At 41.1% G+C, this 18,003-nt stretch overlaps 2 protein-coding genes across 2 annotated transcripts in view; both read left to right on the forward strand.

Moving 5' to 3' along the window:
- LOC138162689 (phospholipid-transporting ATPase FetA-like) overlaps window positions 1-980 on the forward strand; it is a 144,052-nt gene extending 143,072 nt beyond the window's left edge. The window contains exon 29 of the mRNA XM_069090062.1: window positions 807-980. Coding sequence (XP_068946163.1) covers window positions 807-980 — 174 coding nt within the window. The remainder of the gene's footprint in view (window positions 1-806) is intronic.
- The window catches only part of RUSC2 (RUN and SH3 domain containing 2), a 445,432-nt gene that overhangs the window by 327,813 nt on the left and 99,616 nt on the right, over window positions 1-18,003 (forward strand). The window lies entirely within an intron of this gene.

The raw sequence follows: 18,003 nt of genomic DNA on the forward strand, positions 1-18,003 counted from the left end.
TCTGGTTGAATGAGGCAGCATAACCTGGAACACCTGGCCTCCTTGGGCCTCGAAAAGGACAGCCCAGGGAAAGTTGCCTGGTTTGAAGACCAGGGAAAACATTGTGTTTCCCATGTCTTTGTGGCCTCTGGTGCTCATGCTTTCCTGAGGCCCATCTCTTCTCAATCTTTGTCTCTCTGTGGGCTGTGTCCTCATACAGCTTTTTCCTCTGTGACTGTAACCTGTGTCCACCAAAGCCCACGAGTCCCCATAACTATGGTCATAGTACTTTAAGAGCATTGCATTGGGAAGTCAGTGGTTCTGACTTCAAATCCTGACTCTGCTTCTAACTCATCATGGCAAGTCAGTTCCCCTTTCTGGGCCTCATCCGTAAAACAAATGGATTGGACTAGGTGATCCCTAACATTTTATAATCATAGGATCATAGACTTAGATATGGAAGGGACCTTTGGGATCATCTGATACAACCCCCTCATTTCACAGATGAGAAAACTGAAGCCCAGAGGGATTAAGTGACTTAATAATCAAGCAATCAAAAATCATTAAGTGCAAGGCATGTGTCACACAAGTTCTAAAGAGAAGTATTTGAACTTGTGTCCTCTGACTATAAATCTGTTGTTCTTTTCATTGTATCACAATTCCTGACACCTGTAACCTGTGATTCATTTTTCACTGTTACCTGTGTCTGTCCAACTGGTCTTTGCTGCCGTTGAGGCCCAATTAGGGCTTCATGCTGCCTGTGAGCCCCTTTACTCATGAAAGACACCTCTCTTTCCTGCCTTTCTCCCATTGCTCTTGTACTCTAGGTTCTCAATAAGATCCGTGAATGTATGAAGAATCCAGTACCACCCCCAGCCCAGATGAGATTGAGACGCACAAGCTCCCGACGTTCAGCCTATGCCTTTGCCCACCAACATGGATTTGGAGCACTCATCACTTCAGGAAAGAACATGAAATCAAGGGCATCCTTTGGCTTGTGATAACTATTCTTCCCATAAATGAAAGATCCTGGAGGTCACCAGGAGCCCCCTAACTCTATCCATGCACCTGATTTGGGAGGAAGGATCAGTCTCTAAGAAACCTGCCAAGTGAAGAATTCCCTTTCTCTGCAGCCCCTTCACTTCTCAGTGGTTAGGGAAGGGGCCTCTACACCATCCAACCCAAATGTCTGAGGTAGTGATCTGAGGAGCAGCCTGATGAATCTTTGCCACCCCTCGCCCCTTTGCCCCCCCCCCAAAAAAAACAACACTCCAAGGAGAGGCACTGAGGTATTGAGGAAGGTCAGCTATTAGGTCATATCTGGGCATGTTGATGCCATCCTTAGCCAAGCACAGAACTTTAGGAAGATGAAAAGTCTTAGTATGGAGCCTCTGAGAAGAAAGGGTGATACCCCTGTACTCTTAGGGATCTAATTGGTTTGTCCCTATAAAAAAAAATGGCTACTTCAGCCTGAGGAGGGAAATTAAATACCTCAAGAGCTCACTCAATATCCCCTACAGTCTCACAGTAACATAATCCCTTCCTCTTCTCCCAGTGATTCCTACCCCACCTCCCTCCAGGTCCCATACCACCACAAACTCCCCTCTTTCCCCAAAACTCTGGACTTCTTTCCCTGGACTCAACCTTACTACAGCCTCTCTCTGGGAATAACTCAAAGAATATTGTGGCACTAAGAGGCAAAGCCTGGCTTCTAGAGACCTACCATATGGGCTAATGGGCCACTTTAGGATTTGTGTCGTAGAGGAGACATCATTTCATTTGGGGCAAACAGCAGAAGAGGTAGATGGTTCTGATCCCTTCCATCCTAAGGATCCCTGGGAATTAAGTGAAGCTAGTTTGGTAAGGTGACTACTGAAGTTTGGGCCACAGAGCTGGTTAAGATGGGGAGGGCCCTACCATGAAGCCATTTTCAGATCTATTTCTTAGGAGACATGAGAAGTCAATCTTGATTGTGCATTGTTGTCTTCAGTAAAATTATTTTCACAGGAAATTATATATAGTTGAGTGATTGTTTATTGTTTAAATTCTCTATCTGGGAGAGGATGGGTCTGTATGGCTTGGTGGGGCTAGAATAACAGAATGGGAAAGCAATCAGATTTGTCATCCCAAAGCCCGACCCCATCCCTAGAATCAGTTTCTCCTTGCCACTCCTCCCTTCTTTCCTCTCTCAAGGTGCAGGGTGGGATATTTTTCATTTGGCTGCCATCCTCCTTCTTTCCTAAAGGCCCCAGGGGCTAATAAGCCAGCTGTCTTCCATCCACCATACTGTCTTCAACCCCTATTCCTCTTTATCTCTTGCCTTTTCAGAAAGTAAAAAGTGGCATCTCTGTGGTGCTCATTTCCTGGGCCTAGGAAAACATACACAGTCTTACGACATTTTCTAAAGGTTTTGGTAAAACAATGGAGAAACAGAAAGTTACAGTGAGAGAACTTCTAAAAAATCTTCTATTTCTTTATCCAGAGTTCTCGTTAATGGGTAAAGGGAGCTTTGCTTGACTTCACTGGGCTGCTTCACTCACTCATCTCTTAGTTTTGTTTTCCAGGAACCAGCCACGTCCAGCCCATCTCTCCCTCTTTTATTTCTGGGGGTTTTCTGGACCCCTTTTCTAAGGTTCTCCTCCCCTCCTGATGCCTATTTCACCTGGTAAGATACCACTTACTAGAGGATCTCCAGATACAAAAGGAGCTCAAGGAGAACTCCAGACTATTATGATCTCAGTATCTTCTAGACTTACATAACAAAATCGTCTTAGGGTTCTCTGATACTAACTCTAAATCTCAGCTTCATGTCTGAGGTGTCCCCAACCCCATTCTGTCAATCTGATTGTACCCCTGTGTGTTTACCTCTTTCTACCCATATATCTTCCTGTTTCTAACTTGTCTTTATTGAGCCTCTTTATCTCCTCTGCCAAACCTGGGCTGACTCCCCACCCTGAGACAGGGAAGCAGTTAGATCCTGTATCTGGAAGCAAAAAAAGATAAGCAATGCCTTTGGTAATAAATATTCTCTCCATAAATGAAAAACCTTAAGATCTTTCTATCAGTTTAATCATTAGATTGGAAGCTAGGGCAAAGTCACAAGGTGGGGCACAGGATAAAAGAAGAAAAGATTAGTCTGGGAGGAAAGGATATGCAGTGAACTGTATGAAAGCCCACCCAAGTCACAGGCCAGAGCCCTAGTCCTCTGTAGGGCACAAACAGAAGAGACTATTTCATCTAGACAATCCATATATTTTAGGCAAACCAGTTTAAAAAAAAACAGGGCAAAAGGAGAAAGTGACCTTTCCAAGAGCCACAGCATAAAAGATTATAAAGAGGCAGTGAAGGAAGGTAAGGCTTTGTTTGAGGTCTATGTAGGGAAGAATTTCATTTGCTGTCTGGTAGAGTGAGGAGGGACTTTTACAAAAATGAGCCAGTTAGTCTAGGGGGAGCAGTCCCAAAAATAACCAGCATTTTTGCATGGCAACCCTTTCATCTCTTACTGTGGATGTTGCACAAACCTTCTCTTCTTTCCTGAAGTGCTCAATCCTACCTCCAACTCAAACTTTCCCCCCACAGACATCCCTCAACTTCCCTCTTCCATTTTCCCATCTTTCACTGTCCTCCCAATACTTCTACTTCACTTTATTCTCAGGTCATTCCTGCATTTTTAACCTTAAATATCATATCTCCTGTCACCTTGTCCATCATCTTTTTCATACATCTTCACTCTATCCTGCTCTGTATCTTTTGTCTCAGCCTACAATAATGATAACAATGAATAAGGACTCATTTATATAGAACTTTAAAGTTTCAAAGCATTTTCCTCACAAAAACCTGGTGCAATAGGGATTAAATAAGCTCCTTACGGTCTTCCCTTCATTTGCCACCTCCTCAAGCTCCTGTCCTGTCCTTCTTGTATCCCTTCACTGCCAAACTGCTAGAGAAAAGGGAGTGCACTTTTACTGCCTTCCTTACTCAACACCCACACTCACTACTGAACCCCTTGCTATCTGGTTTTCATTTTCACTTTCCTAATGAAACCACTCTCTCCAGCATCACTCATAATCTCCTTATCACTAAATGGTTTTTTTCTGTCCTAATCCTCTTTGACATCAGATTTTTCTCCCCCCTTTCTCACTATACCTTCTCTGTATAATCTTGCTGGGCCTTACCCTCTTTCAAGCCTTGAAGCTTGTTCAGAACTGCTAGCTATCAAGGAAAGTAATATCAGATTGTAAACTCTGTTCTAATCCCTCTTCACTCTCTTGGTCATCTCATCAGCTCCCTACAGTTTAATCATCATTTTATGCAAATGACTTCAAATCTTTATCTCAACTTTCAAATTCTTCTCAAAATCCTCTCTTTCTAGCTACCTAATGGATTTCCCCCTGAATGTCTTGATGGCATCTTAAACTCAGTATTTCTTAAACTGAAGACATCATATTCTGCCCAAATAGAACACTTCTCCTAACTTCTTCATTTCTGTTAATGGCACCACCATATTTGCAATTTTCTAGGCTCATAAACTTATCAAACATTCTTGTTGTTGCTTTTTTGTTGTGTCCAACTCTGTGACCCCTTTTGAGGGTTTTCTTGGCAAAGATGCTGGAGTAGTTTGCCATTTCTGACTCCAGCTCATTTTAGAGATGAGGAAACTGAGGTGAACAGTTAAGTAACTTGCTTGGGGTCACACAGCTAATAAGTGTCTGAGGCCAGATTTGAACTCAAAAAGATTCCTCCTGACTCTAGACCCTGCACTCTATCCACTGTGTATCCTAGCTGCCCTTATCCAACACACAATCAGGAACTAAGCCCTGATACTTCTGTTCTCTCCTCTCTATTTCCACTGGAAACAACCTAGTTTAACTCTCATCTCCTGTCACCTAGAAAAATGTGATAGCCTCCTAATTTATCTTCCTGCCCCCAATCTATCAATCTTCCATGCTTCATACTCCTGCCTAAATAATCTTTCTAATTCATTACTATGATCATATCACTCCTCTGTTCAAAAACCTTTACTAGTTCCCCAATGCATATTAAATAAAATACAATTTCCTGACCTTGGCACATAAGGTCATGTATATTGTTCCATCCTATCTGACAAGGCTTATCTCATGTTACTTCCCTTCACACATATTTGCATTCTAACTTAATTGGACTACTATGTCTCCCATCTCCATACATTTGTTCACCCCACACCTCATATCTGGAATGAACTCTCCTTCAACTTCATCTGTTGGAATGCTTCCCTTCCTAGAAGGCCCAACTCAGATGCTACATGTCTGTGAAGCATTCCCTGCATATCCCAAGGTGAAAATGTTTTCTCCCTTCTCAAATTTATATTTTGCCCAGACTTCTTCTTTGTACTTATCTCACTCTCCCTTGTATGATGGCTATTTGTGTATTTTACCAAATGCTCCCCTACCCCCATGAGATTGTAAGCTCTTTGAGAACAGGACCCAGGTCAATCATGTACATAACTTTGTATTTCCAGCACCTAGCAGAGTGCCTTTCACACTGAACGTACTTAATAAAAGTTGGCTGAACTGAATTGAATTGGATTGAACTGAATGACTGAGCTGGGCAATCTTAGGGGAAATTACTAACCTAGCCTAAGACTTCCAGACCCTTAATTAAGGGCTGGAGAGGTATATTCCAAAGGTCTAAGCATCCTGGATAGTCAGATTCAAAGCAAGAGAACATGAACTGAACTACCATCAATGCCAAGACTGGATAAGAGCTCAAAAGAGTCTTAAGAATATGCCGGATGGGGCGGCTAGGTGGTGCAGTGAATAGAGCACCAGCCCTGGAGTCAGGAGGACCTGGGTTCAGATCCGGCCTCAGACACTTAACACAAAAAATAGCTGTGTGACCTTGGGCAAGTCCCTTAACCCCACTTGCCCCTCCAAAAAGCAAAAAAAAAAAAAAAAGAATATGCCTGATGCCCTATGAGAAACCCGTAACCTGTACTCAAAAAGTATTTGTTAATGGTTCAGTGTCAGCAATGACAGATATCTGTTATAGTGCCCCAGGGATCTGTACTTGGTCCTTTGATTTTTTTGTTTTGTTTTGCTTTTTGGAAGGCAATTGAGGTTAAGTGACTTGCCCAAGGTCACACGGCTAGTTTTTGTGTTAAATGTCTGAGGCCAGATTTGAAATCAGGACCTCCTGACTCCAGGCCCGGTGTTCTATTCACTGTGCCACCTAGCCGCCCCATGGTCCTTTGCTTTTAACATTTTTATCACTAATTTGTATAGAAGCATGGATGATATGCAGTCCTGAAGACACAAAGCTGGGAGGGATAGATAATACATGCCAGACTCAGGATCCAAAAGCATCTGACACTGGACAGAATCTAGTAAGATGAAATTCAATAGGAATAAATGTGAAGTTTTACACCTGGATATCCCACCCCACCCCCACCCCAAACTGAATTCACAAGTATAAAATGGGAGAGACACTGATAGATAGATAGATAATAATTCTGAAAAAGATCTGGAGATTTTAGTGGATTCAGTCAAAAAAGCTAATACAATCCTGGGCTGCAATAAGGGACAAGACTAGGGAAGTAACAGGTCCACTAAGCTCTGCCCTCATTAGGCCTCATCTGGAATACTGTTCTGGGTACCATTGTTTAAGAAGGATGTTGACAAGCTGGAGAATGTCCAGAGAGCAACCAGCATAGTAAAGAGCCTTAAGTCCATGACATATGCTGATTAATTAAAATAATCGGGCATGTTTAGCCTTAAAAAAGAAGACTAGACTCCGAAGGGATATGATAACTGTCTTTGAGTGTAAAGAAAGGCTGTTGCATTGAAAAGTAAGGATTGGATTAGTTCTGACTGACCCCAGAGGGTAGAACTATGTGGAAATCTCAAAGAGGCGAATTTAGGTGTGATGTCAAGAAAAAATTCCTAACAAGGTTGTCCATAAGTAGAATGCACTGCCTCAAGAGGTAGTGGGTTCACCCTCCTTGGAGGTGTTCAAACAGAGTCTGGATGACCACTTGCCAGGAGCCCAGGAGCCAGGAGCCCAGGTGACTAAAGCATGACCAGGATGCTGAGACTTTGTTTGTTTGTGGCTTGGTTGAGCCTTGAATTCATTCCTTGGAGCAGAAATGGTGGAGATTCTGACATGGACCAGAGCCTGTAAATGCCAGTGTGGAGCAGGACCTGCCCAGAGAGCTGGTCAAGGAACAGGGAGCTGTCTGCCATTGAACCCAGGTAGAATCTGAGACCGTGGAAGGGGATCCAGGGAATCTGAGAACAGGCCCCAAGTCAAGATGAAGAAAAGACCTCTCCTTTGGGTACGGAGTAATTATGGAATTATAGTTTACTAGTGACCTAAGGTGTGGAGGGTTTTGTGTATGATACTTAGTAAGACTTTGCTGAATAAGTGACTGATTGTACTTTGAGTGCTGTGACTATTATTACGATTAGTGACTGATTGAGTTAATCAAGACTTTGCCCCAAGAGTTGAAGACTTTGACTGTGTACTTTGATACTACTGATATGTGACTGATTGAATTAACTTAAGAGTGACTATTTTACTTTGAGACTATGTTGTGGATGTTATATTGTGATTTTCTGTGATAAGTTGAAATATGGTGAATGCTGTATTTTGAATTATGCTGTACCTTGATTTTCCATGGATGTTTTGCTTTTGTTATGGAATAGAGTGACCACTATACTGAGTAATCAGAACCTTAAAAAAAAGCTGTTCACAGTAGCAGTTCTGGAAAGCTTATGTGCATGGCATTATGGCATAGTCGGCAAGGATTACAAAGCATAGTGCCTCTATTTGTTCCAGGATCCATGGCGATTTAGATTGAGATTGTAAGGCCAAGGATCCTGGAGGGGTGGAATGTAATATTAATGGAATTTAAAGATCCCCCTGTATTGGCTTGGTTTTCAGATTGATTGTGTTAAAACCCAGAGCTTGTAAATCCCACTTGTGGGATGGACTTATTGGCATGAAAGGAGAGGGATGAACTGGGAGGAGCTGGTGACGTGAATTTAGAGAGACACAAGCAGAGAAAGAAGCAGAAGAATTTTTTGGAAGCAGAATCGTGGAGGCAGAGAGAGAGACTGAGAGAATTGCTGAGGGCCAGTTCGAACTTCCCAGGACTTCTGAGAGTTGCCACCCAGAGCTGCCAAGGACTGAGGAGACATGGCTGTTTTGCTGGTACTTTGTCTGTTTTGATGTTGTTTTGCCAGATTCGTCCACTGGTGAAGGACAGTCCTGTTGTTGCAGAGGTCCTGGAACCTTGCTGTTGGTTCAGAAGCCCTGAAGAAGGATTTTCTTGTTGTATGTTTACAGAAATCCTGGAAGAGGGTTTTGCTAATGTTTTCAGGGGTCCTAGGACAGTTCTGCAGACAGAGAATGAATTAATGAGGACACTGGCAATTGTATCTTGTGGCCTAGCTAAGCTTTGTCTCCCCAGGAACAAAGATTGCTGAGAACTTGCCTCGGGTCAAGATGAAGAAAAGACCTCTCTTTGGGTATTAAATGCTGTGCTTAAGCTTATTGTAACTCTGGGGTAGATGGCCTATTCAGTTGTGATCCAAGGGTGGGAAATTTTTGACTTTTTTTGTGCTCTGTGAATGACCAAATGAATGTATTTTGCTTATGATTGGAAACTAATCTCCATTTGAGAAGAGGGGCTTCGTGATTGACTAAATGAATGTACTGCCTAGGGGTGGAGTAGTACTTAGAAGAGGGATTTTGTGATTGACTAAATGAATGTCATGTCCAGGGGTGGAGAAGTACTTGGAAATTATTGTATTACACTTGGTGAATGCTGTATTTTGAATTATGCTATATTTTGATTTTCTCTGTTCTTAATTTGTCACTGAATAAAATGGAGAGCAGCTATGCTGGTATTTTGAACCTTGGGAAGTTGCCTTTGCTTGGCATTACAATTCCTACCTTTGCACTGAAATCCCAAAGTATCAAATTATGCAAGTTTAGTCTTAATCTTTTCTTGAGTTCTTTGTAAACTTTCTTTACCACTTCACAAACTAATTTCTCCAGTTCTCTTATTTGCTTCTCCAAGGAGAATATGTGATCATCCTTTCAGGTAGCCTCATCTTCCTTTTTTCTTATGGTTTCATTAATAGAAAGAATGTCACAATTGATACAATTCAGTTTCTCCAATAGTATGTCAATCAGTCAATAGGCATTTATTTAGCCACTACTATGTGCCAGGCTCTAAACCCAAAAAGAGCAAAAACAAATCCCAGGTTTCACAGTCTAATGAGGGAAATGGTATATATATATATATATATATATATACAGGAAAAACTGAAGTAATCAGCAAGGCACTAACAACAAGAGATTTGGGAAAGGCTACTTGTTGAAGGGGGGATTTAAGTTAGGCAGTTAGGAGAAATAAGAAGGGAAAGAATGCCAGTCATGGGAGACAGCCAATGAAAATGCCTAGTGCTGGGACATGGAATGTCATGCTAGGAGTAGCCAGGAGGCCCGTGTTACTGGATCATAGAGTATGTGGAGGGGAGTAATATGTAAGAAACTTGTGAAGGTAAGAGGGGTTATGAAGGTTATGAAGAACTTTATATCTGATACTGAAGGTGATAGAGAGCCACCAGTTTGCTGAATGTTCAGGCCTGCCCTTTAGGAAGATCACTTTGACAGTTAGAGGATGCACTGGAGTAAGGAGACAAACCAGCAGACTGTTGCAGTAGTCCAGGAGTGAGTTTATAAGGGCCTGCATCAGTGAGGTGACACTCACAGAAGGTTGGGGGGGGGGGTGGCATATACAAGAGAGATTATGAAGATGAAATTGATGAAACTTGAAAACTGATTGTCTGTGGAACGGGAGAGCAAATAAAGAGCCCAGTATAACACTGTGGATGACTGGGAGGATACTCAGTTTCTATTACTGGGGAATTCCTTCCTCAGTAAGAGTGAAATTACTAAGGGAGGGCTTGGGGGAAAAGATGATTCCATTTTGAAAGGGTTGAGTTTAAGATGTCCACAGGACATCCAGTTTGAGATATCCATTAGGCAGCTGCAGATATGAGACTACATAGAGATGACAGCTGAAACCATGGAAACTGATGAGATCACCAAGTGAAATTGTATTGAGGGAGAAGGGAAAAAGGCCCAGGATGAACACAATGGGACACCAACAGTTAATGGCCCTGACCTATATGAAGACCCAGCAAAGGAGACTGATATTTTCATTGTTCTGTTTCTTTTTGTATATTATTTTTCCTGGTTATTAAGAACTTCATTTTGTATCAGTTCATATAAATTTTCCTATATTTCTTTCCATTTTTTTAGTGTCTCCAAGCTTCTCTGTGAAACCAAAGGTCATCTTTTAAACACTAACATATGACCATATTGTCAGATTGTTAAGAGTTGTGAAACACAATAGCCAATGACCCAAGAGAGCAAAACTGTGTGAAAATTCAGAGAGAAGAAATATCAAGGAGAAGAGGGTGATAAGTAGAGACAAAGGCTATAGAAAGGTCAAGAAGGATGAGAACTGAGAAAAGGACATTAGATTTAGCAATAACAAGATCATCGGTCTTTGGAGAAAACAGTGTCAGTAAAATGATGAGGTCAGAAGTCAGGCAGCACAGAGTTAAAAGAATAAGAGGAAGGTAAGTAAAGGTACCTTTTGTAGATATGTTTCTCAAAGGGGTTACCTATAAGCAGAAGGAAAGATACAGAATGACAGATAGTGGAATTGTATTGGGTCAAAGGAGGGTTTTTTGAGGATGGAGGAAATTTGGGTATATTTGTAGCCAGCAAAGAAGCAGTCAGTAGACTTGGAGAAATTGAAGATCAGTGAGTGATGTTGGGATGATAAAGGGGCAATCTGCTGGAGAAGACAGGACTGACTGGTAGCATCTATAGAGGGATGTGCCACCTCATTATATGAAACAGAGGTGAAGGAGATAGTAGGAAAAGGCATTGAGTGATATGAGATGAGGAAGAAGAGATAAGACGGAGCTCTTGGCAAATGGCCTCATTTTCAGTGAAATATGAGGTAAATTCTCAGCAGAGAGGATGGGGGAGGGGCAGCCATGGGAGGTTTAAGAAAGAATGAAAAGGTTTGAAAAAGCTGCTGTGGTGAGTAGGATAGTGAACTGATTAGGGAGGTGTAAAACGATTGCCTTGCCATACTGAGGACACAATTGAGAAACATAACAAATTTAGAATAGATCAACACAGTTTGATCATTTGCTCTAGCTCATTCAGCAGCATGTAGTAGTGCAAAGGCAGAAGTTGATGGAAATAAATCGAGACACATTTGGCAGGGCAAGATCAATAATAGGATGAGGGGTCAAAGGACTCAAGGGAAATCAGAGCTGAACTAGTTCACCTAGAGTTCAACATGGGGAACAGAGGAAGACTTCCAGCATAAGGGTGATGGTCTAGGAAAGAACTGAGGGCCAAGAGACTAGAGGTCACAGTGAAGACAAAGAATAGGGGTTGGGGTTGCAAGGGAGAGGCAGAATAACAGTATGTTATGATCAGATAGTGGAAATTCAGAGGTCATTGTGATACTAATGGAATATAAAGAGTCCCCTGTATTGGCTTGGTTTTCAAATTGATTGTGTTAAAACCCAGAGCTTGTTAATCCCACCTGTGGTATGGACTTGTTGACGTGAAAAGAGAGTCCTGAACTGGGAGGAGCTGGTGATGTAGATTTGGAGAGACACAGGAGAAAGGCAGAAGAACTTTTTGGAAGCAGCACACTTGTGGAGGCAGAGAGAGACTGAGAGGATTGCTGAGGGCCACTTTGAATTGCCTTGGACTTTTGAGACCTGTTCCCGGAGCTGCCAAGGACTGAGGAGACATGGCCGTTTTGCTGGTACTTTGTCTGTCTGTTTTGATGTTGTTTTGCCAGATTTGTCCACTGGTGAAAGACAGTCCTGTTGTTGAAGAAGTCCTGGAACCTGGCTGTTGGTTAAGAGCTCCTGAGACTGTCCTGCAGACAGAGAGTGAATACTGTCCACTGGTGAAGGACAGTGCTGTTGTTGCAGGGGTCTGGGAACCTTTCTGTTGGTTCCGAAGCCCTGAAGAAGGATTTTCTTGTTGTATGTTTACAGAAATCCTGGGACAGGGTTTTGCTAATGTTTTCAGGGGTCCTAGGACTGTTCTGCAGACAGAGGATGAATTAATGAAGAGACTGGCTATGTATCTTGTGGCCTTGCTAAGCTTTGTCTCCCCAGGAACAAAGATTGCTGAGAACTTGCCTCCTGTCAAGATGAAGACCTCCATTTGGGTATTAAGTGCTGTGCTTAAACTTGTTGTAACCCTGGGGTAGATTCAATTGTGATCCAGGGGTGGGGAACTTTTGACCTTTTTGTGTTCTGTGATTGAACAAATGAATGTACTTTACTTATGATTGGAAACTATTCTCCATTTGAGAAGAGGGGCTTTGTGATGGACTAAATGAAGGTACAGCCTAGGGGTGGAGTAGTATTTAGAACAGGGGCTTTGTAATTGATTGAATGATTGGAAGGTCCTGGGGTGGGGTAGTACTTGGAGATTATTTAATCACACTTAGTAAATGCTGTATTTGGAATGATGTCATGTTTTGACCTTCTCTGTTCTTGGTTGGTCACTGAATAAAATGGAGAGCACCTCTGCTGGTATTTGAACCTTGGGAAGTTGCCTTTCCTTGGCATACATCACAGTCATCAACACAGAAATGGGTCACTTGTGGGTGAGGGTAAGATCAAGGATACGGTTATTTCTATGTGTAACTGAGGAGGGAAGAGGAGTAGGCCATAGGAAATGAGTTAAGTTGAAGAAATGGGAAGTTAGTGTTTGATGGAATATCAATATGTATGCTGAAGTTCCCTGGTGTGAGATCAGGAGTTGGAAAATAGAGAAATGTCCAATCAGTCATTGGGCAAACACCAATAGTTATGCCAGTGTTTATAGCTGTTCTAAAAAATTACAATTCTTGGCACCCTCTGCTCCTTTTTTCCACCACTATTATTGCCAAAGAAGAAGGGGGCTACATAGGCTTGAGGGCATTTTGTATCTTTGTTTCATGGATTGCTTTGGCCAAAGAATTCTTCACAAAGTAGCCAAACTACTGGTGATGACCCTCTCCATACATACATAGGCATGATGTTCCTGAATGATTTAAAAGACATGAGAACTGTGAAAGCAGAATATATGGCCTACACAGTAGAAATAATTGGCAGAATAGAAAAACTTAAATCCATGATGATAAGTCTCACCAAAGAAACAAAAAAAGAGGATAACTGATTTGGCATGCAAATATATGGAAGTGAAGAACAATCTGGAAGAAGAGAAGCAAAAAGCAGTAACGTTAAAAGAAAGCATGAGCCCCACACAAGTAAAACATTGATCTCAAAGACAAGGTTATAGAGATAAATGAAGGATTATAGGTCTCCCAGAAGAATGTGACAAGTCAAAAACACCTGAACACCATAATGCAAGAAATAATAGAAGAAAACTACCAAGAACCTTTGAATATGGTAAAAAAAAAAAAAAAGTGCCACTCTTGTTTTTAGGGTGGGAAAAAAAAAAACTTCTGTTACAAACTCCAAGATACATACACAGGTAAAATTTAACAATCCCACTAACAAGAAATTATGCAAGTGAGGCGGCTAGGTGGTGCAGTGAATAGAGCACTGGCCCTGGAGTCAGGAGGACCTGAGTTGAAATCCAGCCTCTGACACTTAACACAAAAAACTAGCCGTGTGACCTTGGGCAAGTCACTTAACTCCAACTGCCCTACCTTCTCCGCTCCAAAAAGCAAAAAAATTAAAATTAAAAAAAAAAAGAAATTATGCAAGTGACCAGGAGAAAAACCTTCAAATACAAAGGGAAAAAAATTCAAATATCACAAGATTATTCTGCACCAATCAGAAAATGGATAAAGGAATGGAATAATATCTTCCAAAAGGCAAAAGAGGTCAAGATGCAGCTGAAGGTTACATAAGCCTAACTATAATTTTTTTTAAAGAGGTCATTCAATAAAAAGAGGCCTTCAAAACATTTTTCTAACTACCACCTCCCCCAATCTGCCCTCCCTTCTATCAGCTCCTCCCTTCCCTTATCCCCTTCCCCTCTTACTTTCCTATAGGGCAAGATAAATTTCTATATCTAACTGAATGTATGTTATTCCCTCTTTGAGGCAACTCTGCTGAGAGTAAGGTTCAAGCATTGTCTGCCACCCCCATCATCTTCCCCTCTACTCTAAAATCTTATTTGCACCTCTTTTATGTGACATAATTGTGCATCCTAGTGCATCCCTCTTTTTACCCCTTAATTATATTTTTTTAGAACAACTCACACCCATGTGCTATCTGCATATATTCCTTCTAACTTCCCTAATAATGATAAAATTCTTAGCAGTTACAAGTATAATCTTCCCATGTAGGAATGTAACCAGTTGGACCTTATTGAATATATACATTTGTATACTTCTGTTGAATCTTGTATTTGAAAATGATTTTTTCTGTTGAGCTCTGGTCTTTTCATCAGGTATGCTTAAAAGTCCTCTATTTCACTGAATATCCATTTTTCCCCTGAAGGAGTATGCTCAGTTTCACTGGGTAGGTGGTTCTTGGTTGTAATTCTAGCTCCTTTGCTTTCCAGAATATCATATTCCAAGCCCTACAATCCTTTAACATGGAAGCTGCTAAATCTTGTGTGATCCTGACTGTGACTATGATATTTGAATTGTTTATTGCTGGCTGTTTGCAGTGCTTTCTCCCTCACCTGGGAGCTCTGGAATTTGGCTAGAATATTGCTGGAAGTGTTCATTTTGGGGATCTCTTTCAGAAGGTGATCAGTAGATTCTTTCAATTTCTCTCCTGGCTTGTGCCTTAGTCTGTGAGCAACCACAAGCACTGTTTTCCACCCTAGAAGTGTGTAGAACTATGATCAGAGTTCCCACTCCTCTGTGGCCCCACTCTCTAGTATACTAGAGCTCCTCCTCACCCTGGGACTGTGACCCAGAACCACATATGGGCAATGCAATAGAGTCCTTTACCTAGTGGTAGCAAGGGTCCCTGTAATCTGTAATCTCCTTACCACCTGTGGACTGAGAGCCTCTAGGAGCCTCCACTGCCAATGCAGCCACCCCAAGCCCACACTGGACTGTGCTACGATCTCACCCCAATGAGGCAGACCTTTCCTGCTGACCTTCTGAGTCATCTTGGGCTGGAAAATTACTTTAACCCATCCTTTTCTTGGTTCTGCTACTCCAGAGTTCATTTAGAGGCATAATTTTTTAAGGTGTTTGAAGAGGAACTTGGGAAGACTCAGGTGAGAACCTGCCTTTATTCTACCACCTTGGTTCTGTCCCTCCCCCCTCCTCAAAACATTCCTGAAGAGAAAACAAAATCTGAAGAGACTTTTTGTTTCTCGAATACTCTAAGCAACAGAAATATGAGAAGGGAATACAATACAGCAACTAAGGACAACAACCAAAAACAAAATAACAACAGAGGATATTAAGAGATTTCTTAATGCATGTTAAGAGAGAAGGGCAAAAAACCAAAGTCACATAGAAGTGATGTGGAAAAACAGACCTGAAATCTGATGGACGAAACTTCACAACACTCCACTGTACTACATGTGTTTCTTCTGGAACTAAATTATAGAATGAAAGAGTGCATAAAAGGGGAGAGGAGAGGAGAGAAAAAAGATACAGGGAAATACATGGTATACCCAAATCAAGTCAAAGGCTAACAAAGAAGGGAAAATGACTTCTGAAGTCTCTCAAGAAAAAAAGAACCTACAAGAAGAATGGGTGAGGAAGCAGAGGGAAGGACTGAAAATGGTGGGATGGGAAGGGGGTGGGACAGGGTCCCACTGATGAATGCTTCCAGAGAAGAGAGATATTCTATTAAAGGAGATGGGGACTTTACAATGAATATTATCTGCAAGAATTTGGTGCTTAGAGATGATTTATCCTGCCTCAGGAAAAGGGGAATCAGAACTCCTGGAGGGAACTGATACTGTGAAGAAGAGTGAGAGCATGGACTTCAAAAGAGATTTCAAGACAAATGGAAAAAATATAACCAAGAAGAAGGCAAAAGCCAATAATGAAATAGAGAGTGAAAGACACACTTATTGTTATCATGCAATACCTAGAGCAATTGATATTTCTAAGACTGAGAAGAGAAAAAGTGGCCAAGGGGAAATATCTGCAAGGCCATAACAGAAACTATTTGGATGATCAATATAAGTACCTCATCAAATAAGTACCTTAATACCAAATCAAATAAGTACCTCAAAAGGTTTAATTCCATAGGGATAAAAATTCCATAAGAGGATAAAGAAGGACTAAAGAAATATAAGTTCATGAAATAATGAATAAAAGTCTGGAATAGAAAGAGAGCAAAGGTAAATAATGAAAAGAAGGAGGAAAAGAGATCCTTCTTAGAAAAAGGTGCAAAAAATGAACATTTAAAAGGAGGCAAAACAAGTTAAAGGGGAAGAGAGGAAAAAATTCCATTTGACTACTTAACTGAGAAGGAAAAAAGGAGAGAATTAAAGAACTAGATCAAAAGAAAGAAAAAGGAACTAAGAAGCAAAATTCCAAAGTAAGAAAAGAAGAAATAAACAGGAGAGGAATGGAGAACATGAGGGTGAGGGTAAGAAAGTTGGTAGGAATAAGGCTGCCTTAAAATAAACTAAGCTAAAATAACTGAAAAGACAGTAATATTTTTACAGGGGAGGAATAGGGGAAAAAAATCTTAATTTGGAAAAAAATTTAGAGATAAATGAAGGAAAATATAAACCTAATTCTCACAAACGTATTAAATGATCCAATAAAAAAAAGAATAACATATGGGATACAGAGACAAAAATCTCACAATCTGTTGCTTAAAAGAAATACATTTGAAAAACAAATACATACACAATAAAAATGAGGGGCTAGGAGAAAAAATCTACCATAAAGTAAATACAAAAAGGCAGGAGTTAAAATCATGGTGGTGGCGAGGGTAGAGCCAAGAAGGCAAAATAAGGCTGGAACTCACCTGAACTCTCCCAAATTCATCCCCAAACAATCATAAAATAATGCCCCTAATGAATTCTGGAGTGGCAGAACCAACAAAAAGATGTGTTGAAGTAAGTTTCCAGCCCAAGACAACATAGAAGATCAGCAGGAAAGGTCTATCAGAGGTAAAGGGGGAGTGCAATCCAGTGTAGGCAGCATCTAGGAAAGCCTCAGCAGGCCACAGCACAGCAGGCCAATGACCCAGGAAGCCAAAGTGAAAAAAGGCCAGCAGGGAGGCCTAAAGCCCCCTAAAGCCCCAGTGGCCAAGCACCAGACCCCCAGCACAAGAAGCTAAGGACAGAGTGCCCTACACTCCTGCAGCAGAGCCCAACTTTAAAAGTTATGAAATAGGCTAGAAAAATGAGCAAAAAACAAGGATCCTGACCATAAAAAGTTACTATGGTGACAGGAAAGATCAAAACACAAACTCAGAAGGGGACAACAATGTCAAAATGTCTTCATGTGAAGCCTAAAGGAAAATGTGAATTGGTCTCAGGCCTAAAAAGAACTCCAGGAAGAGCTCAGAGGATTTTAAAAATTAAATAAAAGAGATAGAAAAAAAATTGGGAAATGAATGGAGATGCAAAAAATTTATTTTAAAAAAAAGCAACATCTTAGTAAAGGAAGCACAAAAAATGGGGAATGATGTACAAAAAAAATAATCACTGAGGAAAACAACTCCTTAAAAAGAAGAATTGGCCCAATGGAAATAGTGGTACAAAAGCTCACTGAAGAAAATAATTCCTTAAAAATCAGAATTGGGAAAATGGAAACTAATGACTCCATGGGATATCAAGAATCAATCAAATAAAATGAAATGAAAAAGTAGAAGACAAGGTGAAATATCTCACTGGAAAAACAACTGACCTGGAAAATAGATCCAGGAGAGATGATTTAAGAATTACTGGATTTGGGGTGGCTAGTGAATAGAGCACTGGCCCTGAAGTCAGGAGGACCTGAGTTCTAATCTGGCCTCAAACACTTAACATTTA

This window comes from Petaurus breviceps, unplaced genomic scaffold (assembly GCF_028583685.1).
Source record: "Petaurus breviceps papuanus isolate PSGF00001 unplaced genomic scaffold, PetGlider_PUasm1.0 120, whole genome shotgun sequence".
Classification (NCBI taxonomy): domain Eukaryota; kingdom Metazoa; phylum Chordata; class Mammalia; order Diprotodontia; family Petauridae; genus Petaurus; species Petaurus breviceps.